Genomic DNA, 26,876 nt, shown 5'->3' with positions numbered 1-26,876 from the left:
CGTAATATGTAAAGTGAAACATTTCAGTGCTAAAATGAGTGTTTTGAAAATGAACAAATTAATATTATTATTGTGGGTATATTTAGTTGTTAGTTGTGAGTGCTACAAAACTGTTACGGATGAGAGTCAGTGTCCTAAAGTCAGTATAATTATTATTTAAAAAAATCTTAAATATTGAATAAATTAAGTTAGAGTTTATTATGGAGTAATCCACCGTTTCATAATTTATGATCATCATTCTTTAAATATATGTAACCTGATTTAAACTTCTCATAGAGTATACATAGAGTATCATTTCCAGTACACAATTGTATTAGAATGATGATGAAAATTATATTTATCATATAAAAAATTATAATAAAAATTAGAATATCTCGGAAAATAAATAAAAAAAATTACAAAATAAAAAAGTGATACATTGTTCACAAGTGCATATCGCATCTTCTATGAATATTTCCCTTATGTAAATATTTGCCATAACTTAAATTGCAACTAAAATCATTGCGCAAATAAATTATTATAAATATTTACTATTTTTACATTTTATAAGATTTTCATTATGTAAATATTGACAATTAATTCTACTATTCATTTATAGGTTCGAGCTGCCAGAAATTTTGATATTACAGGAATTGTTGGACAATGGTATGTTGTCCAATATTATGCATCTTCTGAAGAATTACCATTGTACAGTTGTATGAGAGCAGTTTTTATGCAAAATGCATTAGAAGTAAGTTTCAGACATAAGTGTAAAAATAAGTTTATCAAATTATATGAAAAATAGTCTTTCATCAATCCTACTGGTTTGTGGAAGTCTTAAAGTAAAGTGAAGTTTAGAGTAAAGTCAAGTATTAAATTAAAGTCAAGTTTTGAAGTAAAGTCAAGTATTTAGGTAGAGTCTAGTATTAACTTCTAATATTTTTTAATTCTTTAGATCATTGTTGTGATTTTTTTCCAAGGAACATGAAACAGTTCGTAGATTAAAATGGAAAAGATTATAAAAATTCCATATAAGTTGAGTTCGCACATTTTCTCTGCTGAAATATGTCTTAAAACTTAAAACCTAAACTTTAATATTGCCTATGAGTCTGAAATAGCTCTAAAATAAAATAATGCAGAAGTTATCTATTCAAATTAATAAAAAAGTAATAATATATATCGATGAAATCACAAGTTTACAGTACTACTGCAATCCACGTTAAACCAAATACAATAATGTTCTTTGCATCCAAAAATAAAGTTTAAATTTTAAAGAATGCGAAGTAACATTAATATAAGGCATTATTGGTCTTAAGATTTTAAATCTTATTAAAACATGAAATTATTTACAGGTTGATATGAATTTCACATACATGTTTGCCGATGATCCTCTTTTTGAACAATTGGAAGGAAATATAACATGGACCATTCCAAATCCAGACACCATGGCACATTGGGTACATAAGGAAGACACTTGTAAGATATTTTAATAAATAATAAAAATGAATAAAAAATTAAGTTAAATTTGGAACTGAGATTAAACTAGACAAATCTTGGCAAAATATTGATGAGTAATAAAATAATATAATAAAAATCACGTCTTGTGTTGGGCGTTCATATGGAGAATTGAGTGAAAAAAGGTTTGGATGAATTTTTTGTGTCAAAACTATTTTTTAAATTAGACAATATATTATATTAACTTCATCAAGGCGATTTTTGCCAGATAACCAATTTGATGATTTTATGTTTTGACATAACATTACATTTTAAGTCATTCTGAATCGTTTGACAATAACACTTCAAAAATGTTTAAAATCATATTTTTGTGAATTTGCGTAGTAACTAGAACATAAAATACCTTCCACAGATTTTTTTTGAATAAACTCGATATAAGGCTTATATGATGTCTACAAATTTTAGTACAGTTTTATATAAATCTAATTTTGTTATTTTTTAGAAAATATTTGTTATTTATAAATTGTTATTTAAGATGAAGGAGTATACAATACATATGTACTGGACTCTGATTACAAGGATTGGACTTTGCTGATGCATTGTGCAGAAAAAGAAGAAAGTACCAGATATTTATCAGCACTTTTGCTATCCAGAAAACAAGATTTAACGATTAATGTCATTTCTTACCTCAGGTAAAACATATTCATATAAAACTTCTTTAAAATATTTTTAAACGCAAACGAATAATATCTTCATAGAAGGTATATAATAGATATTTTTACCTACAAAATTTTTGAACAAAATATGACAATAATACTGAACTTAATGATAATACGATAAATGGAATAATTGCTAATTAAATGTGATGTTTAAGTGACAAAAAATTGAGTTAAAGCAATTATTGTACTATTAGAAACTAATTGGATTTTTCTCGATCTAATTGCAAAAACTGAAAATAAAAAATTAGTTTAAAGTTTATGACAATAGAAGATGTAAACTAGATAAATCAAGCTAATCTAACGACTTTATATAAACTAAATATAAAATAATCAAGATAGTTTATCACAAAAAATACTCCTAGTACGCCGAGAACAAAAAATACTTTGACAATTATAATACAACCTAAGAATTAGGAATATTTTATAACGGACTTTAGGTAGAAATTAAATATTTAAGAAAGTGCATAATAATGAATAAATAAAATGACATCAATTATAGCAATAGATAACTCTCTTGTCTAAGATTTCAAGTTGGTGTCTTAATTATTTAAGTTTGAATATTATTATGCTGATGATGATTTTTGTAAAATATTTATTTACCACATCAAGCCCTTAGAAGATGTTCTCTAAATAAGTAAGTCAATCAAACAAAAAATTTGAACAAACTTATTTATATATATATTTCTTTTATTCTCAGGGACAAATTACCAAAATACGGCATAGACACTGAATATCTGTTCCCAATGGACCAGAAAAATTGCAAACCAGGAATACCAAGAACTTTGGATCCATTTGCAAGAAAATTAATAATTCCAGGCAATGACAATGTTCCCTCCAATGGTGGAGGCAAAAAGAAACATCCATTACAAAGGCATCATAAGAAACGGAGACAGGAAAGATCTGAATATTATTGAAAAAATTAAACAAAATACTTACTATTGAACTATTATACATACTAGTCTAGAGAATAATTTATCAATATTACTTTTCTTTAGGAGATGTTAAGATAATACTCAAAAAACTTTTATACTAATGAAACAAAATAAATTCTTGTTACTCAATACTCAAAATATTACACACTGCCAGAAATATTGATGAAATAAAAAAAATATTTTACAAAATTATTTTTATACTAAAAATGTATCATACATATGTCGTACTCTGATTTAACACGTTAGTCAAATAATTCAAATGTTTAATGACGATACTAAAATTTCTGAACTAAATGCATTTAGCATAATTCCTAATACATAACACAATAGTTAGATTTGTCTTAGTCATTTATTACAATCATTATACTTTCAATTAACAGAATCAATAATGATTTAATTAATAATTTTCAACGATTATATTATACGATAATCGTTGATATGAATTATATAATGGGAAATTTGAGCCGAGTTCCTCGAGATCCAAACACATTTAGTAATCAACAAATACGAATTTTGATAACAAATATTATGTGAATGACTACAACAATGCATTGTTGACATTCGATCGTTTTTATTCAAACCGATACTAAACATGTGACTCTAAAACTTTATGGAAATTTTTTATTTTAAATTGACCCTCTTCAGATCACATTCCAAATTTTTCGATATTTTACCAAATATTTTTTTGTGAGATACTGCAGAAATCATTATTTTACTAGTTGGTATTGGTATTTTGCCTTGAGGCAAGTTACATGAACTTCCCGATATGTGTTAATAATCGACTTAATCAACACAAAATTAATTAATTTGTGAGAGATTGAAAGTATTCCGAGTGAATTTAATGCACATAATTGAAAACGAACGAACACGTTAACTCGGAGTATTTTCTAAAAGCAAATTTTCAAAAATCAACAATTTTTATAATTGAACCAGTTTCCGTAGGACTTTAAGTATGTTCATTAAGATCAAGTACTCTATCGTTATACCAAGTAAATCGTCTAATTTGAATTTCAACAAACGTCAAAAGAACAACTCATTTTCTCAAACTTTGATAAATTTTTAAAATTAAACTACTTGTCTTAAAGCCGTAATATGTCAGTAAGTTCTATAAGACCATGATATATATCGCCACAAGAAGTTGCATGAAAATAAAAAAAAAAAACGATCGGTAGATTTTCACCTAAAACTAATCAGTATCATTCCCAACTAATATCTTCCAAACAGTTTTTGAATTTTTAAAATCGATTCGGTAGTATGAGCTTAAATGTGTTCGAAAAGTTTAACACTTTTTTTTCAAAATACAAAGTAACGGCTCGGCAGATCGTCGCACAACGATAGTCCTTATTGAGATACATCAAATGGCTTTTAAATTTCTGAAATCTGTTCAGGCGTTTTTGAGCAAACGTCGATGAAAGGTCTAATTTGACAAATGCCAAAGAAGCAATATTAATTTTTGCAAACTTTGACAAATTTTTATAGTTAAACAAGTTGTCGTAGGACCGTAATATTTTTGCATGATGTAAAATACTATGGTATCTACGGTTGAAAAAAATCATCGAGATATATCGAATGGCTTTTAAAATTTTGAAATCGGTCCAGCCGTTTTTGAGAAAATGTCAATTTACGGCAAAAAATATGTTCACACACACACATACTTTTTCTAAACTTGGTCTTATTCGATTCAGAATGGCTGAAACTTCGAGAAAACATGAAATTAAGCGTATCGATTTTTTTAATGAAAAAAAAGTTTTCCTTAGGGAAGTTTTTTAAAAAAAAAACAGTTCTGATAATTTCGAAGTATTCATTACAAAAATTTGCAAATTTTGGGATTAGAATGAACAAAATACTTAAATTATTTAAAGAATTTAAATATGTGAGGTACATCATGGTAAACATCGAATAAAAAGTGATTGTAAATACATAATTTCTCACTTATTTATTATGCAAAATTCATCATGAAAGTATATACAAAATGCATATACACCATAGTATCCCATAAAGCAAAGTTTTTTTCGTTCAATGAAGAAAATGTGGATCTAAAATAAGAGCTTTTACACTTTGACAAACCGAAACATATTAGATAAATTTTATTGACCTGACAAAACTTCATTTCCCAATATAAAAATGACATTAACCAAAGCATTTCTAATCACAATTTATTCTTACAAAAAATTAAATTCATAATAAATTTTCAATAGATTAGGAACCTTTTGCTGTTTGTGTGAAGATTTCGACCGATGTATATATACAGGCGAAAAATACAGTCAAAGGCGTTTTGTCAACAGCAATTCAGACATTGCACAATTGGTCATTGTGGTCTTCATGTAATAAATTAGTGAAAATCAAGTGATAGTGATCAATTATATAACAGAAATGTAAGTAGAATAGTAATAATCGAATGAACCAACTTAATCATAAATATTTTGTAAATGATTGTTGATAGAAAACTTCTGGATTTTTAGAAGTACTTGATATATTTAATAAGATGCAAAGACTAGGTGCAGTGTAAATTAATATTAAAATGAATGTGAAACATTTTTGGCCACCTGCAAGTCTATTAAATATTTTTACAGACCTTAAGCAATACAATACTCACACTTGAGTATTTTTTTTTTAAGTATCTTAAATTTCTTTCTAGATCACTCAAATTTTGAAAGTATGAAAATTTAATTTGAATTTAAGGTACTGAAACAACTTTTTAATAAATTAAATTGATTATGCAATATGTATTGAAATTTATCATCTTGGTCAATTTATTACAATTAACCAAGTTGCTTATTCAATATCTCACATACAAAACTGTGAGTGTAAAATATTTTTCATATAACTAGTTTATTAATATTCGATATTTACATTACCATTAAAATAATTTTAAATATATTAAGAGACTAATTTGTTAAATATTTAATTACAACATAAATTAAGTCAGACATATGCAGTGAATCACGTTGACAAAAAGCGTCTTTCAGGAGCTATAAAGTTTCCACAATCGAAGCCTCTTCTTCATGATCGTGTTTGGAAACTACATTTTCTTCATTTTCAGTATTTTCATGATCAATATTTTCTTCGACATTTTCTTGATGTTCAGTTTCTTCCTGGTCTTCAACTTTGTCACAAGATTCCTCCTGGACTTGTTCTACTGGTTCAATAACTTCAGCGATTTCAGGTTCATCCAAGAGTTGAGAATCTTCAATTGATCTTTTGGTTTTCTTGTTTTTCTTGGATTTTTTGTCCTGAACAGTTGCTTCAACATTTTCAGATTTGGAGTATTTGTTTTTCTTTTGTTTTTTGGTAACTTGAGCTTCTTCGTTTGTTGCAACAGTTTCCTCAGTTTTCTTGTTTTTCTTTCCTGATTTTACTTTTTGAGCCTTCTCAGATTTGCCATTTTGGGCATCAGCTGGTTGTTTCACTTTTTGTACTTTTTCCTTTGGCAGTTTTTTCAATTCTTGAGTAGCTGCTTCGACAGCCTTTTTATGCTTTTTGTTTGGTACTTCTTGCTTGGCAGCATTTTTAGAACATCCTTCAGGGTTTGTGCACTTGCGTTTAGATTTGCCTGATTTTGGAGATTCTTCGATAACTTTGGATGAATCCTTGAATAAAGGTAATTTTGAGACGCAACAAATAATTATATTTCAAAATTTAAAACAAAATCAATAATTTGAAAAATGCTTATAATAAAGAATTAATTTTTTTTAATCTGCTTACTTTTTCTAGTAAGCCGTTAACCCTTTGCACTGCGTAGGCGCCGCTGTGGCGCATACGGTGCTACAGCGGCGCCTTAGAGTGCAAAGGGTTAAAATTACTTATTTTTCAAACTCACTGTTTGCTTAACCTCACGCTTGTCCTTTTTGCCTTCGAATCCCTTTTGAGTGTCCTGTAAATATTTTTCCTTGTGATGTTTCACTGCTTTGTCGACTTTTTCTGCAGATTTAATGTCCTTGGATTTTTTATCGGATTTGGCTTTTTTGGCATCTGCAAAATCACCAAAGATCGCCAAGCACATCAGGGCGATGCAAATGAACCACATCAACCTAGGAAAAAATAATGAAAAATTAATTAAAAATTATTATTTATTAGTTTCAAAACATTATCATGTATGAAATTTAATCCAACCTCTTCTGCAATAACGTACTGAGTTGGTGATTGAAGTTTAAATCAATATTATTGAAATAACAATACTAAACATAATTTATGTTTGGTGTAAGAAAATTTAGTGGAGATTAAAATAAAAATCAAATACAAAATTAACGTAGGATATCAATTAAATGTTATAGTCAATAGAAGTAACTATAAACACAAAATTACTCCTAGAACATGCAGAATAAATGTCATTACTGTTCATAAAATAAGGTACAATAATATTACAAGTTACTTCAAATTTAATGGCATATTCATACTTCATAATAAAATTTGTATCTAAAAATAATTTGTATCTATGAATATTTCAAAATAATATTTCATGATTCCAACTGATATGAATAGTGAATTTGTAAACAAAAACAAGTTTTCTGATAACGCAGGTAGAACCCAATTCTATTTACGTAAGATGGTGCCACAAAACTAAATCACAAGTAAATGATAAAACAAAGTTTTTGAAGATTGATAAGATAAAAATAAAAAATAATCAAGATGTCTATTTACTATATGAAATATGCGTAGTAAAATTGAATTCGCTTTTTTAAACAAAATGCCTAGTATGTAGAATTTTTAATGAGATTAATTAGTTGATTAAAAATAAATTTTGCTTATCTACATATCAGTGTTAATTGCACATGGTTTTTAAATTAAACGATTGCTTGCATAAATTATGACGTGCATAAATGATTATAAAATTAGTTGCCGAATTAGATTTCACTAATTTGAACTGTAAAAATATACGAATATAAATATATTTATGAAAATATTGAAGATCAAAATCATGAAAAATGTTTTTTTTTAATTTCAATAATTATTACAACTGTTAAATTATTAACATCAAGTAGTATTGATAAATAATAACTTAAATTTAAATAAATAAAAGTGCAAAGGATAAAAATTTACATGAAAATAATATCCGTAATATTATTCGATATAAAATATAATGAATCAAAAATGATTAAATGCAAAAAAGTTTTCACTTAATGGAACAAGCGTCAAAAAATACAGACACAAATCAGAATTATGTTCGAGCAAATAGAACAATTTACAAGCATGTTCAACCAAATTACCTATCAAAACAGTAAAAACGCAAAAAATTAACAGTGACAGTAATACAAAATATTAATTTTGAATTACTAAATTGACTTGTAAATAAAAAATGATACAATGTAAAAAAAAAAATCACGAAGCGTCAAATATTTCGAATCACTTACGTGGTACTTAACAATAGTGACTTCGAGCAAACAAAACACAACTCACAAACGATATGCTACCTAGATAATTGAGCCAATTATAGACGTAACGAAAGCAGCCAACAATCACAAAAATAATAAAATAATTAAAAATATCCACTCACCTCATGTTTGACAAATTCCAGTCCTCCTATCCAATTGACTAACAAATCCGCACTGACTAAAATTCGCTTCTTGGCCCAAATCCTTTCCTCCGTCCAATTCCCCAGCTGAAGACTTCTTCACCAATGGTAGAATTTACCAGTTGATCTTGACCGTTGGCCGATCGAAGCGAGAATGATTTTCTCCAACGTTCTTATCACTTAGCAAGTGTTGTTCATCCGGTGCAACGCACTGACATCTGTTATCAGCTATCAAAATAAAAGAAAACCTTTTTTTTTTTGATTTATTTATCCTTGAATTGACGCAGTTGGTAATGGAATTGTTGTATCCTGATCAGGGTTTGCCAGTAGATGGGGGGATAAATTTAGTAATAGATAGATGTTGGCTCAGCTGCCTGGTCAATTCGTTTATTAATAATAATAATAATGTATGGAAAACTGCCCGAAGGCAGGTCCATGGCGTGAGAGCCACCACAAACAAATGATTGCCTTACCCTTCATCCCATTACCACTATTTCTCCTCCCCATTTTTTTTATTTTATGTATTTTCCTTTCTAAACTTCTGTTTCCATGCTTCTGTTTTAGTTCCCGGTTATTTGTTGATTATTGATATAGAAGTTTGAATTTCGAATCTGCCTCCTCATTTCTTCTTAAACTGTCGTAAGAGGAGAGATTAATTTTTAAATGATAACTAAAAGCTACCTACTATAAGTCTAGTAGCTAAAATTAGCTGTTGACTTAGCTAACTGACCCAGTCGTTGGTTATGTATTGGGAAATTCAATTTTCAAATCTGCCTCCAGATTTCTTCTTGAACAGATGCAGTTGGTATTGGAATTGTGATGTCCTGGTAAGGGTTTGCCTATAGATGGGAAAATAGATTAATTTTTAGATGATAAGCCAGATATGTTATTGACTCAGCTATATAGTTAGTTTGTTGATTATCGATATGAATGTTCAAATTTCAAATCTGCCTCCTAATTTCTTCTTGGACTAACAGACTTGGTAGAGGAATTGTTATATCTTGATGAGGATTTGCCAATAGATGGAAGGACAGATTTGGTAATGGATAATGAGATTAATAGATATTGACTCAGCTAATTGGTTAATTTGTTGATTATCGACATGGAATTTCAAATTTCGAATCTGCCTCCTGATTTCTTCTTGAACTGAAGCAGTTAGTAATGGAATTTATCAAGTTATATTCTGATCAGGTTTTGGCAGTAGATGAAAGGATATACTATATTTTGGATATGTTCTTGACTTAGCTAACTGATCCATTCATTGGTTATCAATACAGAAGTTCACATTTTGCAAATCTGTCGCCTGATTTTGCCTTGGACTAACACAATTTGTAATGGAATTGATATATCTCAAGCAGGGTTTGCTAGTAGATGGGAGGATTTTTTTATTTTTTAACAATGAGCTAGATACCATGTTGACTTCCATGACTTGATTAATTCCTTGTTTATCGATATAGAACTTCAAAGTTCGGTTCGGTTAATGGAAATGTTACATCATGATCAGGGTTTGCCAGTAGATGGAAGGACAGATTTAATAATGGATAATTTTGAATTTAAGAACTTGATCCGTTGTTGACTTTGCTAATTTACCAACTCGTTGGTTTTTGATATCATAGTTTGAGTAGGTACATGCTAATACATAACTAAACATTTTTAGGAATCCAATCTAATTATTAAATAAGGGCTGAAAACAAAATAATAACTCACATAGATTGTTCCTGAATAATATCCCACTCGAAGATTGAAAAAATGGCCATACGATCTAAAATAAAATGTCAAAAAATTAAAAAAAAAGATTATCTCATAGGAGATAATCACTTAAACGCATTTTCACCCAGTATATTGTATTAAAAAATGCATATTATTATGATTGGCAATAAAACTATGCAAAGAAAAAAAAAAACATCGATTGTTCCTAAATATAATTATGATCGCAAAATCATAATTATATACCTTAAAATATAAAATTAAATCATAATTATAATAATATCTATATAAAATCTAAATCAAATTATCATTCTCACTCCGGATTTTACTAAATTCAAGTTTCCTCAACGCGGGACAAAAAAACTTACTTTATTTTGACACAAATAATTTTTTTCATTAACAACCAATTATAAATTTAATTAAGTTTTTAATATTAAAAATCAAATTTATAAACTATCAAATAGATATTTGACTTTTTTAACTTGAGTCCCATATTTTCTATTGACATTTTTTTATCATTTCAATAGAATTAGACCTAATTATATCTAAAAAATATTTAGGAAATCAAACTCGTAATAACAAATTTATCTGCGTCAAATGCTCAAACCAAATAAATATATGCGATTAAAATCAAAGTGAATAAAAGACGTGCCTACTGATAATAAAATTAGATTTTCCACTGGGCTAAAATATCTAAAAGTACATCTGTTTTTAAAATAGTTGTTTATTTGATTTGTGATAAAAAATCTGTTTTTTAAACGATAATGTCCACGGTACTAAAAATATAACAGATACTATGATCGGAATGAAGTTTATAATATCACAAAAAATATTCTAAGAAAGTAGAAATATAATTAAATCTAAACATCTTTCATACCAAATTTCACCATTACGTATGAATTAAAAAATATTATGTATGTAATATCTATAATACTACTTATTGAAATTGATACATATCTTCATTATTTAAATATCTACTAAATCAGTAATTGATTGAAAATGCTTTTATTAAAAGTCAATGACATCAATTAACATATTACTGTTTTACAAGATATTTTGGTGATCTTGATTATTTTATCATTTAATTAGCAACGAAACTAGCTAATAAGATATGAATCTTCTTGATTAAATATATATTTAATTTTAATTTTATCTTAATCGATAATATAATCGAAGAACTATCTAATGAATTATGAGTGATTTTTAGTCTTCTATTGATTAATTTCTTGATAATCTAAAGAAATATTAGTCTGATTGTAAAATTATTTGCTTAATTAAATATGCTTGGAAAACATAATTTTCCAAAAAATAAAATGCAATGTCTAAAACTTGTGATAAACCAAATCGTTTATGGTGGCTTCTAAGTAAATATTAAGATTTTTAATAAGACTACAAAGTAAAAATTTATGATATGATTTATATATATTTAATTATGAATGCGTACTATCCACTTTGCAAACTGATAAAATTCTGCGAAAATATAAATATTTATCATACTTAATAAAGCACACATTAAAAGACGACTGTATTTAAATTTATTTGGTATCACATACAAAAATCATAAAGTATATTTGTTAAGAATCAAGTCTGAATACAACAAAAATGTTAGTATTTTTTATATTAAAAATGAGCAGTCTTATAATAGGCTACTAGCAGCCAAGTTGTTAGAACTATGGACTTCGACTCAGAGATTCCAATTTCGATAGATTTCTTGGACAGCTTATGTCAAGCAGCAGTGATTTTCGTTTCCAAGTAAAAATAGCCCTTACTCAAAATTGCTGAACAAATAAAAAAATCATTAGTATTACGAATATTGTTATAATAATTTTATCACATAGAGATAAGACAACCATTTGGGTTGTCATATAAAGCCACGACGTTGAAGAAGTTGGCACAACAGCTCATAGTACCCGTGAAGCTATGATTGCTGTTAAAAATAATAAATATTAATATCTGTTAAATGTAAGGCCAGTATGAAAACTTCCATTTTAAAATAATTCCGACATTTGCGATTGCGCAGTTTAAAATGTTGCTCATCCAAGACAAGAAAACACAATAGTCGTTGTCGTTGTTATTTCCTCTGGTCATTTCCGGCAGTTTTAATCCCATTCAAGCACTGTTAAAACACCTTTTATCACTGACATGAACAGATATAATACAAGTTTAACATATACTTACTTAGCATTTCAGTCAGAACCAAATTAGATAAAAATAATAAAGTTAAATTATTGTTACCTCAATGTTTTATGGCTTATTAAAGACGTCGAGTTTGAAGAATTGAAATAAAATCTGTAGATATTTTCCTAAATAATAGCCTAAGAGTAGTGTCAAAATAATTCAATTCAAATATCAAAGCTGAAAATACAAAAATTTGTTTAACATGATTATGCACTTAGCGTCATACCAGAACCAGGTAAAAGCCATAAATCTTCTTAAAGATTTTTTTTATTTGGAACAATCAGGATCAATTCCTTTATAAATAGTAAGCAAATTTGTTGAAATGACAAATAAAATATTGTATAATAAAACCGGAGTAAAGTAAAATCATATGAGTAAAAAATGTAAAAAGGCAAATCAAGCCAAATTGCTTCCAAATTATCTCCAATTTAGATCACACAACTCCGACTTGATTTTTTAAATCTAAAAACCAACTTTAATTTATAATTTTTAAAACTAGTTATGAATTTATATTTATCAAAAGATGCGGCTTTGTGAAAACATTCCATTTACACACTCACCTAATTCTTTCTCATGGAAATGAACAAATGTAATATTGCAATTACAATCATATGTGGAGCATACGAATGTCAGTCCTTTACACGCATTACTGTAAATCAAAATAAATAAGTCAGCAAATTTAAAAACATTTTTTCGTATTTGCATCATAAATATTGAATATTTTGTAAAAATTCAGTGATAATATTAAAATTAAATAACAGTCATCTTTAGCTATCTAAAGACATATATATTTCACCTTCTTCAAAATTTAGAATTTTTTTTAGTAAAATTTTGTTCACATAATATAAAATGAAGTTAACTTTAACAGATTTTTTTAACATGCATTATTTATAATATTGCAATGAAACATAATATGTTAAATAATACATCAACACAAAAAATAAAAATGTTAGAAAAGTATTTGATTATTTTACGAAGTTGTTTTTTTATACAAATCAGACTTGTACATCTGACTTTTAAAATTAAAGAAGTATTTATTAAAACCAGCATGACTACTTATAGTAATGTAATTATAATGCATTAATATTGCAATATTGCAATGTACTCTACAAAGAATTACTCTAAATACATAAAATAAAAATATCAATAAAATATTTTATATAATGTTTCTAGTACTTATTTCTGTAGCAGTTTGCTTTGACCTATTGATATGAAAATTATTTTTTTGGTAAAAATAAAGACAAATATTTCTAATAGATATAAATAGTTTAACGAGTATCTTATCTAGTTTAATTATTTAATCTGAATGATGTATAAACTTTCCAGTGGATCTTATATACTTTTATATCTAGTACTATCTTACCTGATGAGGAACTATTGCCTCTGATGCAAAACATTTTCTATTCAGGCCTAAGAAAATAATTTAGATATATCAACACATCAATTAATGAAAAATATAATAATGGTTTAGATAACACAATATAATGTCATTTAATGAGAAAAAAGCTAGTTGTAAGTAACATTTTGCCTCACTTAGATTGTGAAAATTCAGGAACTATTTGAAAGATAACAGTTGGCAATTGCACTGATTAGTTTTTGTCAAAGATTGTCCAAGGCATTTCTCTGTAACTGATTGTTAAAAAAAACTGTCGATTCAAATTGAACTTTGTATTATCATAGAGTTGCTAGTCTTAATAAACATACAAAAATATTAGAGGTCTATGCTTGTCGTGGATTAATTAAAAAAAAATGTTGGCCCAAATCGGACGAGCTTTTTTAGATACGTTTGAGAGCGTGCTCGTTTTTTCAAAAATGTTTAACAAAATTTTTTTTGTTATAATTTATTCTTGTTAATCTAAACTTTAATGACTTATTACAAAAAAATAATAATAAAAAAATTGAATATGTTGATTGATAAAAAAAATAAATAAAAAAAGTGAATAATCTGCAATAGTTTCTCACATGATGCTCTATTGATATTAATATCTTATTAGTTGTTTGCTCATGTCGGGGAGTTCATGCAACTTGCCTGAAGACAAAATGCCACTTAAAATTCAATTTTTTTTATACATTTAAAATATTTTCATATAGAAAATACATATTTTATTACCTTTTCTAAAAGTTTCCTCTCCTCTGCTCTACCGCATGGTGGGCATTTCATAAAGTACGAATATGTTCTACGAATTTCAACTGTTAGTACGACTGACCGACAATCAGTTTAAAGTTGGCGCCTCGAGAACAACCTCTTGACCTCCGACAAACTTGACCTAAACTCAAAATTTAAACTATTTTTAACTAGTGAAAAACAAATATTCAATAGAGAAACATAGAATTATATTAGACTAGTAATAATATATTTCCTTATAAATAGTGATAATGGATATAAATAGTGATGAATAGTGCAATTAATTTGTTTAATATAAATAATTGTGTTTAACGTGGTGTGTGAAAATGTAAAAACACTGTGGATATAAATAAATTGAAAATTGTGTAAATTGAAAATAAAATATTTTTCTTTAATAATAGTGATATTTTTTCAATTTTATTCATAATTCACTAGTATTAAATTTGAGACAAAAAAGTTTATTGAACAATTTACATACGCTAAAATCTATGTGTTTTTGCAATATGAGATTCTAAGAAGTAACCTAATGAAATTATAAAACTTGTTTTATTTAGGATTACATGGTTGGTCTCAAATTAAATAAGATATCAATAGAATTAATCATGTTCTCCAACAAATTTATTAAATACATCTAGTTTTACTTAATTATTTCATGTACCCATAGCTAACTCTTCCTACTACATACTCTATAAAATTAAGTCCAATATTTTTACCTTTGCGAAGAAGAAGTTTATATTTTCTCCTGAAAGACCAACTTGGTAATTAAATTCCCAAAAAATATTAGGAATCGTACTGATTATATTTTCTCTAGTATAAATATATTTATTTAGGAGAATAAGACACCAGAAAAGTATAATCGTTATCTTCAGTTAAGTAATTAGTTGAATAATTATATCAATGATAAATTAAAATTGTAAAACTGTGGTAAATGGTAGAATATCAACTAAACTAACTACTACTTACTTCCACATTGCAAATATATTACCTTAGATTTGAATTATTTCTAATCCTAAAGTCTATATACTTACAGTTAATACCTTAAATTTATGTTTTCAATTCTTTGCAGAATTGAATGGCATTTGATAGATGCATCGGTTTAATCTGAAACTTCAAGATAATATTTATTAGAAAACACAATGGCTTTAAAATAATATTGATACATTATACAATTATCATCTTTATTCAATCAGATATTGACTTCATGCACAAACAATAATATATTTCTCCAATATTTTCAGTTGGTGCAGAAATCAATAGAGCAAAACATGGCCTGAAGTCGAAACGTTGTGATTAGTGATAATAAGAACAATTTTATAGAGTTTATTATTTATTGATTAATTTTATAGAGTTTGTGATTATTTTTAAAACAAAATGAAGAAAAAATATCTGTTGTTTTTTGGACTTTTGGTAGTCCAAGTTTTCGGAAATGAAGAGTATCATTTAAATTCGATGGCGAGATCGAATAATGAAGTACTGATAAATTTAACAGGGAATGATTGGACATTAACTAATGAAGATGGAAGTGAGTAATTAAATAATTTTTGTATTGTTGTTAATATATTTTTGAGACATTTATTTTATTAGTCAAAAATGAAACATAAATAAAACATAAAGTTCTTGCCATTTAAATTTTAATCCCCATAGTTTAGTACTTGAAACCTTCTAATTTTTGAATTTGTTAGTAAAACAAAATATTTCCAATCGAGATCAGCAAGTATCATTAATTTAAAATTAAACTAATTAAACTTCTTATATAAACTATATCGTAATTGACACATTTGGTTTTTTCCAATAATAAATATATGATTTATTTTTCTGTCTATTATTTTCTTATAAATTTCAATCACCAATGAGCCACTTAACTATCCTATAAGCTGTTAATTAAATTTTCAATGTGAATTAATGTTTGACAACAAATTCTTGTTATAATTAACTGAGATTAATCAATATTGTTTCTGTTTGAAATATTTAATCAAATAATACTAATATAGCATTTGTTGCTAAATATTACCATTCAAAATAAAATCATGTGAAAATTTTCCATGAGTTATTATTAAAATAAGTTACAAAGTTATTTATTATAATATTAATAACAAAAGACTAAATTTGATATTATAAAAATCATTTAGTCTAATTTATCTAAGGACATTTATTAATTTTTGGAAAATTCGTAAAAAGTAGTCACTAAAGTTTAATAAGATATTGAAGTTTATATTTTACACTTTTAACAAGTTGCAAAAAATGTAGAAAATTTTGTTGATTTATTTTTAAACTTGCATTAATTCACCTATTATTCATGTAATTTCTATATATATTGATCTGAAATCACTACACATGATTTTCCAATGTTCAAAGTAAAAATGCATATGATGCAAAGTAAAAGATGTTTTTTTTTGTTTTTATCTGACGAATTGTTTTAAATATGTTTATACAATTATTATATATATTTTAAATATTTTAGCAATAAAATTAGAGAACGTAACAGTTCCTGGAGGAGTTTATTCAACCCTGATGAAATTTGGAGTAATTCCAGAAATTTTACAAGCTGAAAATGATGTTGCCACCAGATGGGTGGCCAAGGAATCCTGGACTTACACTAAAAAATTTGATGGTAAGATAAAAATCTTACCACCATTGAAAAATATTAGTGAACCTTATTCAAAAATATGCAAAAAAAGTCATATACGAGTCGTATACAACAAAAGTAGCCCTAGGGCATTACTTTACAAATTGTTCATAAAAAAAAAATTCATAATAAAGTCTGCAAAAAAATATAATTAGGTTATCAAGATATGCAATGAAAAAAATAGTATTATTATTTATTCCCATTATCAACTAATATTTTAATGTAAGTCTCAGAAAAGCAATAAATTATACATACTTAACCTTTAAATCTCTAGTTGCCCTTCAGTCTGTACTCATATTTATTCATGTACTATTACAGCCAAAATCAAGTAAATTAAATTACAAAGTTGTTCCATAAAACTCATGGAAAGGAACTTAATATGATATAAAGGGAATCTATATTATACTGGATTTTTTGAAGTAATAAAATTAGTTCAATTAATGCTTATATTTAATATTTTTTTATTTTTTCAGTTCCAGATTTGCTAAATGCAAGAAGAGAGCATATGATGCTGGTTTTTCATGGTTTAGATACAATCGCCAATATTACATTAAATGGCCTGATTTTGGATATGACTGATAACATGTTCGTAAGATATCGATATGATGTCAAATATACCTTAAAGGTGAGATAAATACAAATATACCAAGTATATTAAATAAATATACAGACAAAAACACTGAAGAAAATTCGATTATTTTACATTATCGTTTATGCAAAACTAATTGTGAAACCAAAATAACATTTGTCATGGAATTTTCTTGAATATTTTAAATATTTCCATTTTCCTGCAAAATGTTGAATAAATTATAAATATAAATATCTATATGTTTAACTTAGTAATAAATTCGTGAAAATTCTAATTATGCTTATAATTTATGTTTCGCATAATTTTTATATTATGTATCTACTAGCTTGTAAACAATTAATTGTAAACAACTTGTCAGCATTCTCTGCTAAATGTAATTATATTTATAGATCGCAGAAAAAAATTAAAATTAAAAAAGTCATATTAAAAAAAAAAAAAACAAAAAAATAAATTCCTTTGGTTACTTATGTAGTTATTTAAGACAATCATGATGAGTAGTTCTGGATCATCAAATATTACATCTACATAGACATATAATCATAAAAAGTGTTCTCTCAATTTATTATTTTATCAAAGAGTAACTACATTTTTAATTAACGTACTGATTAATTTATGTGTGATATTTATTTGTCTTCAAAAATCCAACTATTTAAAATTAATTCTAAATTTCAATTTACTGTACATTTTTCGTATTCTTATTTTTCATGTTGACCTTTTAAGAGTGATCAAGTTTTAATTGGAAATATCAATAATTATTATATTTTTTTCTAAAATAAATTTAGAATTTTTATTTAAAATTAGTTCTAAATTTCAATTTATTGTACATTTTTCGTACACTCTTTCCTCGTGCTGATTATTTAAAAGTGATCAAGTTTTGAATGAAAACAATCAATTTTTATAACAAAAAAAAATATCTTACTGAACTAAATATTTCTTTTTCAGGAAAAAGATAACGAATTAATAGTAAAATTCTTTTCACCTGTAACCATAGCATCCAAGTTGCAAAAAATATATCCGACAGTACCAACATGTGTTCCCACAGAATACCATGGAGAATGTGGAGCAAATATGCTCAGAAAAATGCAGGCCAGTTTTTCCTGGGATTGGGGACCTGCTTTTCCATCTCAAGGAATCTGGTATAAAAATAGTAAATAATTAGTAATATTATAAAGGTCAAAAAATTACTCTAAATTAATATTAAATTGTAATCTGTCTATTAAAAAGATAGTCAACTTTGGTTCATATTCTTTATAAGAAAATGATTTGAATTTTGTAATATTTGACACCAAGTGTGTCTTACTCGTTGATAATTTTTTTTAATTTGTTATTATAACCGTAGAATTATATATCAAATAAATTTCACACGTGAAATAGGTGTCCAAATAACACATAATTTGAAATTATTTTTTTTCAACAGGAAGTCAGTGGAATTAGAATCATATGACCATGCCACAATTCGTGACGTTAATGTCTTCACACAACTTAATGATGATATGTGGAATGTGAGTGTTAAAGTTTATATGGAAACTGGCCTAAAAGCATTTAATTTGCAAGGATCTCTACAAGTAACTATAAGGTAAAATAATAAAAATCTTAGTAATAGTTATATTTGATAGTCGATGCGAATTTCATCCACCATTGATGTCTAACTTCATTGCATTAATGCACAATCAATGTCGAATTATAAAAATAAGCAAATTATTAAAATTATCCCCAATATTTTTATATCTAGATTTAGATATAAGCTAGTTATTGACATATATCCCAATACATCAGCAGTTGCTCTTTAATAAGAGGAGAAATAACTAACATTATTTTCATATTTTGTTGAACAAAAATTACAAATTCGGTTCAAACAAAGTTATTATTAACACATCACTTTTAAATATATTTTCGATTATTTTTTGACAAAAGGTGATGAATTAACATATTTCAATTAAATTTCAGAAACTACCAAAATTCCACAGATATTTTAGCATCAGATGTTGCTGAGTTAAACATAAAATCTATAGATGGTGTAGTTTCCTACACATTTACATTACCCATTCATAAGGTAAAAAAAATAACTACATTAATTTCTTATAGCAATTAATATGTGAAAAATATACTTACTAAAATATTTTTTAACAACGAGAATTAGATTGCAAAAATAATAATTTAACTTACTTTCAATACTAAACTAATTGCAAAAAATATTGAACTTGAGAATAATAATATTGAGTAATTAATTATTATTAAAATTTTTAACAGATTATTTAATTTATTATATAAATTTGCTTATTAGTATTGAATATTTACATATTTGTTAGATAAAAGATTTCTATCTGGAATTGGAGCTTCCAGTTAAAAATGCAGAATTCATCATAGTTTAATTTATATATATATATATATATATATATATATATATTATATATAACTATATATATATATATATAATATATATATATATATATATATATATATATATATATAGTTCCCGAATATTTCTTATAATGGGTGCAATTACTATATTAATAACAATGAATATATTGATTCATTTGCTATGGTTCATAATGTGATTTTTTTTAGAAATTCGTAGAATTATGGTGGACAAACGGTTTAGGAGCCCAACCACTTTATCCTTTGGAAGTCAGTTACGTAGGTCCAGATTCTGTCAGTATAAATCGGATTAAAAGAATTGGATTTAGGACTATCGAATTGGTACAAGAACCTACAGGTAATAATATTACAAATATAAAAGGGGTTTGATAAATTCATGCACGTACATAAAAAACATAATAAGGAATATGAAAAATTAAAACAATCAATCAATCTAAGTAATAAGTTTTAGCTGAACTCAAAAATCCTCCTCCTAGACTTTTTTGCAAAAAAAATTGAAACGTTAGTTATAAATATCTTGCACAAAATTCATTCGAAAATACGTAATTCTATACTTGACGTAAAACAAGATAGATAGATAAAATCGATTTTATCGAATTGCTGCTTCATGAAACTATTCGGCAGTGATGTTCCTATTAATAATGAAATTAAAAAAAAAATCTTTATGCATAAGACAATATTATGAATAAATTTAAGGGTTTATGAAAAACTTTCGTCATTCCCCTTTATTATTATTATTTTTTTTAATGCATCACGCAGACGATTTTTAGGTACTAATGTAACTAAAATGTTTGGAAGAATACGAACACTATTACAATAAGACCAATAATTCCTATATTAATTTTCAGATAACATTGGTCTCACATTTTTCTTCAAAGTAAATGATGTAGACGTTTTTATGAAAGGTTCTAATTGGATTCCAGCTGATATCTTGCCAGAATGGGGAGCAAACTACAGCACTGGTATTATAATTTTGGGACTCTTCATTAAATTAAGAATATATATTTAGAAAGGAATTTTTAAATTTTTTACTAATTTTCTTGAAACCTTTGAATTATGTTGAATTCAAAAAGTGTCAAAGGTGTGAGTAGTTGAAAGTTATTTTCTTGCGAATTGTTTTAAAGTTGAAGAACTCTTTGAATTATAATCCATGACTTGGCTCATATGTAATGAAAAGTTATTAGTTATATATAAATATTGACTTTTATTTTTTTAGTCCAGTGGTTACTAAAATCAGCAAAAGATGCCCACATGAACATGCTTCGAGTTTGGGGAGGTGGTGTTTATGAATCCGAACTTTTCTATGAAACTTGCGATGAAATGGGTATACTGATCTGGCAAGATTTTATGTTTGCTTGTGCTATGTATCCAACTTATGAAAAATTCCTAAAGTTAGTATGAAATATAAAAACATATACTTATTGCTAGCAAAAGATGTCCCTAAATCCATTATTCTACCAGACAGTAATAAAGTAGATATTTTGTAACTGGTCATCTTTTACATTACCAAATCAATGGCATCTAAACAAGTATTATCATTTTTTTATGAAGTTTTTGATATAATTTTTGAAATCTATTTAAGTATTATCATTTTTTATGAAGTTTTTTATATAATTTTAGTACCGTGGAAATAGAAGTTGTCCAAAATGCAAGAAGGTTACAACATCATCCTAGTATTGCTATTTGGGCTGGAAACAATGAGAATGAGGCTGCTTTACGTCAAAATTGGTATGGAACTATTACTGAACAGGAACGATATGAAAAAGAGTAAGTATGAAAACTTTATTTACATTAAAAATTTACCGTTAAATGTATTGCAAATAGAGCCTCATGTCTTCTATAATTTGCCATACAATTTTAAGGCGTTTGCGATCAATAGTGCGATCTATTTTATTCGATTAGGGAAAATCATTAATTCATGTAAAGTGGGACTATTGATAAATATTTTCAGAAAAAAGAACTTGCTCTCAATGGACCATAATTTGAAAAGTATCTACATACATTTTGACTTTATTTTCAGCATTGATGAGAATTTCTATCTAATTTCATAAGAGTTTATATTTAAATCAAAATAACTGTAAATCCATTGTTTTTTTAATTAACTTCTTTTTTTAAATATTTCAAATTTCATATAAATCAGTGTTTTTGTGTTTACAGATATAAAGAATTATATGTGAATGTAATAAGGGATGCAGTAAGAAGAGTAGATCCATCAAGAACATTTTTAGTGTCAAGTCCATCTAATGGAATTAATTCAGAAGATCAAGATTTTATAGCCAGTGATCCCCAAGATTACAGATATGGAGATAGTAAGTTAATTGAATTGAAAAAGTTTAAATAAAACTATCTTAAAAAAATCTTAGCTTGCTTCTTGACTAGATATTTATCATACTATTAGTTCAACAAACTTTAGTCAAAATGAATTTAAGAATACTTAAATCTTTGAATAGTTAGTAGTAAAAATATAGAACAACAAGTAAAGTCATAATTATAATAAACAGATAAAATTATTTTTTATACGTAGATAAAAATTTGTCTAACCACTATATATAAATGCAAGTAACAGTAGAAACTTATTTATACAAGGGAGTATTTATTTTTTATATTTACTTTTTATTAGTTAGATGTTCACTAAAGACAGTAGTTTTGTCAATTACTATTTTTACTGCTACGATTCCCTTAATAGAATGGCGTTTTTAATACGAATATATTATATACTAAAATAAATTAAAGTATTTTTTGAATGTATTTAGTGCACGTATATAATTATGTGAACGATGGTTGGGATCCGAATATTTATCCAAAAGCCAGATTTGTGTCCGAATATGGTTTTCAAGGTTTGCCCTCGCACCATTCCTGGACAAGTGCTAAGGCTGGTCCAGAACATAGGTAAAAATTGACAAACTGTTAAAGATTTTTCATTCTTATCTAAATTTTTTGTATATATTCAAAATATAAAGTAAAATTATTTTCTTTATAATATTTATTCTTGATTGCAGGCAGCACCTGCCACTAGGCTACAAACCGATGGTGACGCTTATCAAAAAACATTTGCCATTGCCAAGTGAAAACAGTGTACATTTTCCTGAAACTGCATTTTATTACAGTCAGGTAAATAATCAAAAATATAAGGAAATATTCATATTGTCTATTAACTAACAAAATAATGTTTTTCTGGATCAAATTTTACTGAAAGTTCTTCAACATCTCGATATCAAAATTTAAGCCAAACTTATTGGAATTGAGAACCATATTATCATTATCAATCGCATATTTTTATTATATAATTCAAACGTTCAATCTGATTATCTGATGACCGTAATTGCAACAAAAATTAATTATGGAATAAAATAAACTTAGTTTTTGTCTTCACGAGTTGGATTCTTGGTGTGTCTCTACAAAATTTGCAACTACAAAAATCTCATAACAATTTTCACAATTTATTCTACATTTGCTACATTAGTTTGTTTATGACTATTAATTCTGGTAGATTTATGCTTGTCCTGTGTTTAAAATTTAAATATGATTAAATCATTTTTATTGCAAATCTATGGCAATTTGGAATAAATTTATCTGTAAACTTTTATATAAATCCAACTCAAAATCTTTGATTATCAGCAAATAGAAAAAAGAATACTTCTATGAGTGATATTTTTGGCATAATAGCTGTTTTTAAAACTATAGTTTGTATAGAAGATATATGTAAAATTATATTATAATTAATTTTAATGATTTTTTTAAATTTAAAATAGATTAGCCAAGCGATGGCAACTAGAACTGAATCCGAGGCATATCGTGTCGGTAGAATAAGTCCAGCCAAAACTATGGGTGCTCTTTATTGGCAATTGAATGATGTATGGGTTGCTCCATCTTGGTCATCTATAGGTAATTTCAACTTAAAACCAAATTAGAATAATATATCTCATATTCTATACTACTTTGGACGAATGTACCTACAAACTATAATATATAAAAATATAAAAGATATAAGCAAGTATAGCCTCAGATCTTTCGTTATCTTCAATTTAAATTTTCCATAGACGAACATATTTTCTAATTTGACGCTCATGATATTACCATGACAACTACTTACTACGACTATATACTATCTAATCATTTAGAATTTAAAAAATAAAATTTATATCTACATTTTTTTATGTAGAGTATAACGGAGATTGGAAAATGCTCCATTACCATGCCACAGAATTCTTCGCCCCAACAATTGTCAGTATGCAATTATCCGAAGCAAAAATGTTGAAGATCTTCGTGGTTCGAGATCCTGTAAAAGGAATAAGGGCTACTTTGAAAATCAGTTATTATGGCTGGGATTCATTGACACCGAGGAAAGTCGACGAGGAAAAATTGTTAATTGTAAGTAGAAGTAATAATTATAAAAAAAATTAAATTTCTGATTAATATCAAATGTAATACTTGCATTTGCCTAATGGTTTTCTATTGATTTGTGTATGTTAAAATGAATATTGATTAAATTTTGTCAACAGTCTGCGCAGTTTAGGATAAAGTATTAATACTCCTGCATTATGGAAACAATTTTTTTGCATCTATACAAGAAATGGTAAGATTCAAGTTGCCTCTTAATTTTATTTAGAGTATTTCTTATTTTTTAGAAAGGCAATAGTGTAACAGTAGCCCAACAATCACCTCTTAGACGCAAAATGACCTGGTCAGGTTGCAGACCAAACGAATGTGTCATCACGGCCCAACTTTACAAAGGAAATAGTACCAGAGTTCTAGGACCAAGGGCCGTACTGTTTTTAGGGCCACTTAAGGATGCTATTGGGCTGGTGGCTCCCAATATTACGGTAATAAAAATATATTTTCCATTTTAAGTTTTTTCTATATCCACAATATTCATCAATCCTTGAAAACTTATAGAGATTTAATAGTTCAAATGATTGTAAGATATCTAGTTACTAGGACCATCAATCGTTGAGAAGATTCTGGTTTGTAAATTTGTAAGGAATTTGGGACCCTCTTCCCCCTTGGTGATATGTGGAGATATTTAAAATCAACCCTCTAGCACACCTGACATCACTTGTATTTTCAGTACTTTTATAAAGTTTATGAAAAATTTATGATTGTTTTTTTAACTCATGCAGAAAATGAATACACCTAAATTTTTACTAAACCCGCCCTTCACAGGTGGTATTTAGAGATTTTTTGTGGTGCTTCTCACTTCATTTTTTATTAATCGAATAATAGACACAGTTTTGAATATTACCATCAGGAACTTTGAGTAATGGATTTATTCCCTGTGAATGAATTTTCCCCAACTTTTTAGAAAACTTGTGTAATTTTTTTAAAAAATATTTCTATTTTAGGCAAAAGTAATTCCATGCAAAAAATCAACTGGAGTATTCTGCATAGAAGTTGAAACTGATGCAGTATCTCCATTCGTCTGGCTGGAAGTTAAAGGAATTAAAGGAACTTTTAGCAAAAATGGATATTTGCAAGTTGATCCAGTAGAAATAGTAGATTTTCAAGCAGCAGATGTAAGTAATCAGTTGAAATCGTTTAATATTTTTGGAAATTAATTGATTTGAATTTAAAAGATACAAAAAAATTCTTAGAAGTCATACTTCATAAAAAACGAGAAATTGAGTGCAAGTATTTCTCGTTTGTTACCATATAACTAATTTTTTTGAGTATGTTAAAAATTGCAAATTTTGCAATATAAAGGATTTTTTAAATAATTTTTCATTATCCATTTTCAGAATATGACTGCAGATGATATCGCCAAAAAACTGAGAGTAATATCATTGCTAAATGTTTTGGCATAATAATACAAAGCAAATATTTATACTTTTCAGCATTTCATAATATGTAGAATAATATAATATAAATACTCTATGTACTTAATGAAATTATGTAAACAAAAAGTGATCAAAATATTTTCTTTTAGGCAACATTCTGTTTAGTTAATATAATTAATACTAAGTTAATACGTACTAAGCTCTGTGAGAGAATTATAATTTATATTTTTGTTAGATATAAATGGAAATAAATAAATTAGAAAACTGATAGTTACCTACGTTTTAATTTGTTATTTTAATTTATTTTCTACTTCATCATTTTTAGATGTTTTAGTTCTATGATTTACAGAAGATACCTCTCGAGATATTTTGATGTATCGATATATTTATTTTATAGTATAAGCATTTTATTGGACATATTGAAGAAATAATAAAGATGATAAAAATATTATAGGCTAGGTAGTTTTAGCACCAAACATAGACACCAAACCAAATATTAAATTTAAATTAATGTAGAAAAAATAGAAATATGCACATTTTACACACTTTATGTGGCAATAGAGTTCTTTATATCAAAAGCGATCTTTGTAAACTTCGAAAGAAAAACAATACTTGGCAGAATATTTTATAGTATAAGATTTTTATTGGACTCAACTATATATTGAAGTAATATTAAATATGATAAAAATATTCTAGGCTAGGTAGCTTCAGTACCAAACAGACACCAAACCAGATATTTAATTTAAATTGATATAGAAAAAATAGAAATATGCACATTTCATACACTTTCTGTATCATAGATTATAGAGCACTTGACATCAAAAGCGATTGATGTAAACTTTAAAACTATAAACTTAAAAAAGCAATATTGTAAAAAACTATTTGGCCACTTTATTCAATT

The 26,876-nt window shown here is 26.6% G+C and overlaps 3 protein-coding genes across 3 annotated transcripts; 2 read left to right on the top strand and 1 right to left on the bottom strand.

Moving 5' to 3' along the window:
- The first annotated feature begins 34 nt into the window (after positions 1-34).
- LOC113386700 (apolipoprotein D-like) lies at positions 35-3,067 on the top strand. Its single transcript, XM_026624461.1, has 5 exons — positions 35-139; positions 599-730; positions 1,332-1,455; positions 1,970-2,126; positions 2,851-3,067. Exons 1-5 carry the CDS (start codon positions 35-37, stop codon positions 3,065-3,067), a joined length of 735 nt encoding a protein of 244 aa, XP_026480246.1.
- A 2,990-nt stretch (positions 3,068-6,057) lies between these two features.
- On the bottom strand, positions 6,058-8,584 carry LOC113386699 (glutamic acid-rich protein-like). Its single transcript, XM_026624459.1, has 3 exons — positions 8,580-8,584; positions 6,906-7,116; positions 6,058-6,675 (listed from the first exon to the last, which is right to left on the bottom strand). The coding sequence occupies exons 1-3, from the start codon at positions 8,582-8,584 to the stop codon at positions 6,058-6,060; spliced, it is 834 nt and encodes a 277-aa protein (XP_026480244.1).
- An 8,383-nt stretch (positions 8,585-16,967) lies between these two features.
- On the top strand, positions 16,968-26,013 carry LOC113386698 (beta-mannosidase-like). Its single transcript, XM_026624458.1, has 18 exons — positions 16,968-16,983; positions 17,069-17,218; positions 17,707-17,858; positions 18,765-18,958; positions 19,240-19,398; positions 19,770-19,875; positions 20,391-20,546; positions 21,055-21,163; positions 21,418-21,592; positions 21,822-21,968; positions 22,359-22,510; positions 22,955-23,090; positions 23,201-23,312; positions 23,954-24,086; positions 24,364-24,572; positions 24,830-25,024; positions 25,544-25,714; positions 25,937-26,013. Exons 1-18 carry the CDS (start codon positions 16,968-16,970, stop codon positions 26,000-26,002), a joined length of 2,538 nt encoding a protein of 845 aa, XP_026480243.1. The 3' UTR covers positions 26,003-26,013.
- Positions 26,014-26,876: the final 863 nt, after the last annotated feature.

The sequence above is a fragment of the Ctenocephalides felis genome, unplaced genomic scaffold (genome assembly GCF_003426905.1).
Source record: "Ctenocephalides felis isolate EL2017-DRISC unplaced genomic scaffold, ASM342690v1 CF-g0.4_SCAFFOLD_03571, whole genome shotgun sequence".
NCBI lineage: Eukaryota > Metazoa > Arthropoda > Insecta > Siphonaptera > Pulicidae > Ctenocephalides > Ctenocephalides felis.
This window is presented reverse-complemented; position numbering and strand designations above follow the sequence as displayed.

Excerpts from the sequence above, each read along its gene's own strand:
- LOC113386700 (XM_026624461.1), top strand. The coding sequence starts at position 35 with ATGAGTGTTTTGAAAATGAACAAATTAATATTATTATTGTGGGTATAT. Across the intron at positions 731-1,331 it reads TTATGCAAAATGCATTAGAA|GTTGATATGAATTTCACATA; the intron begins GTAAGTTTCAGA and ends AATTATTTACAG. Across the intron at positions 1,456-1,969 it reads GGTACATAAGGAAGACACTT|ATGAAGGAGTATACAATACA; the intron begins GTAAGATATTTT and ends TTGTTATTTAAG.
- LOC113386699 (XM_026624459.1), bottom strand. Across the intron at positions 6,676-6,905 it reads AGCGTGAGGTTAAGCAAACA|GATTCATCCAAAGTTATCGA; the intron begins GTGAGTTTGAAA and ends CCTTTATTCAAG.
- LOC113386698 (XM_026624458.1), top strand. Across the intron at positions 23,313-23,953 it reads CTGCATTTTATTACAGTCAG|ATTAGCCAAGCGATGGCAAC; the intron begins GTAAATAATCAA and ends AATTTAAAATAG. Across the intron at positions 24,087-24,363 it reads TCCATCTTGGTCATCTATAG|AGTATAACGGAGATTGGAAA; the intron begins GTAATTTCAACT and ends TTTTTTATGTAG.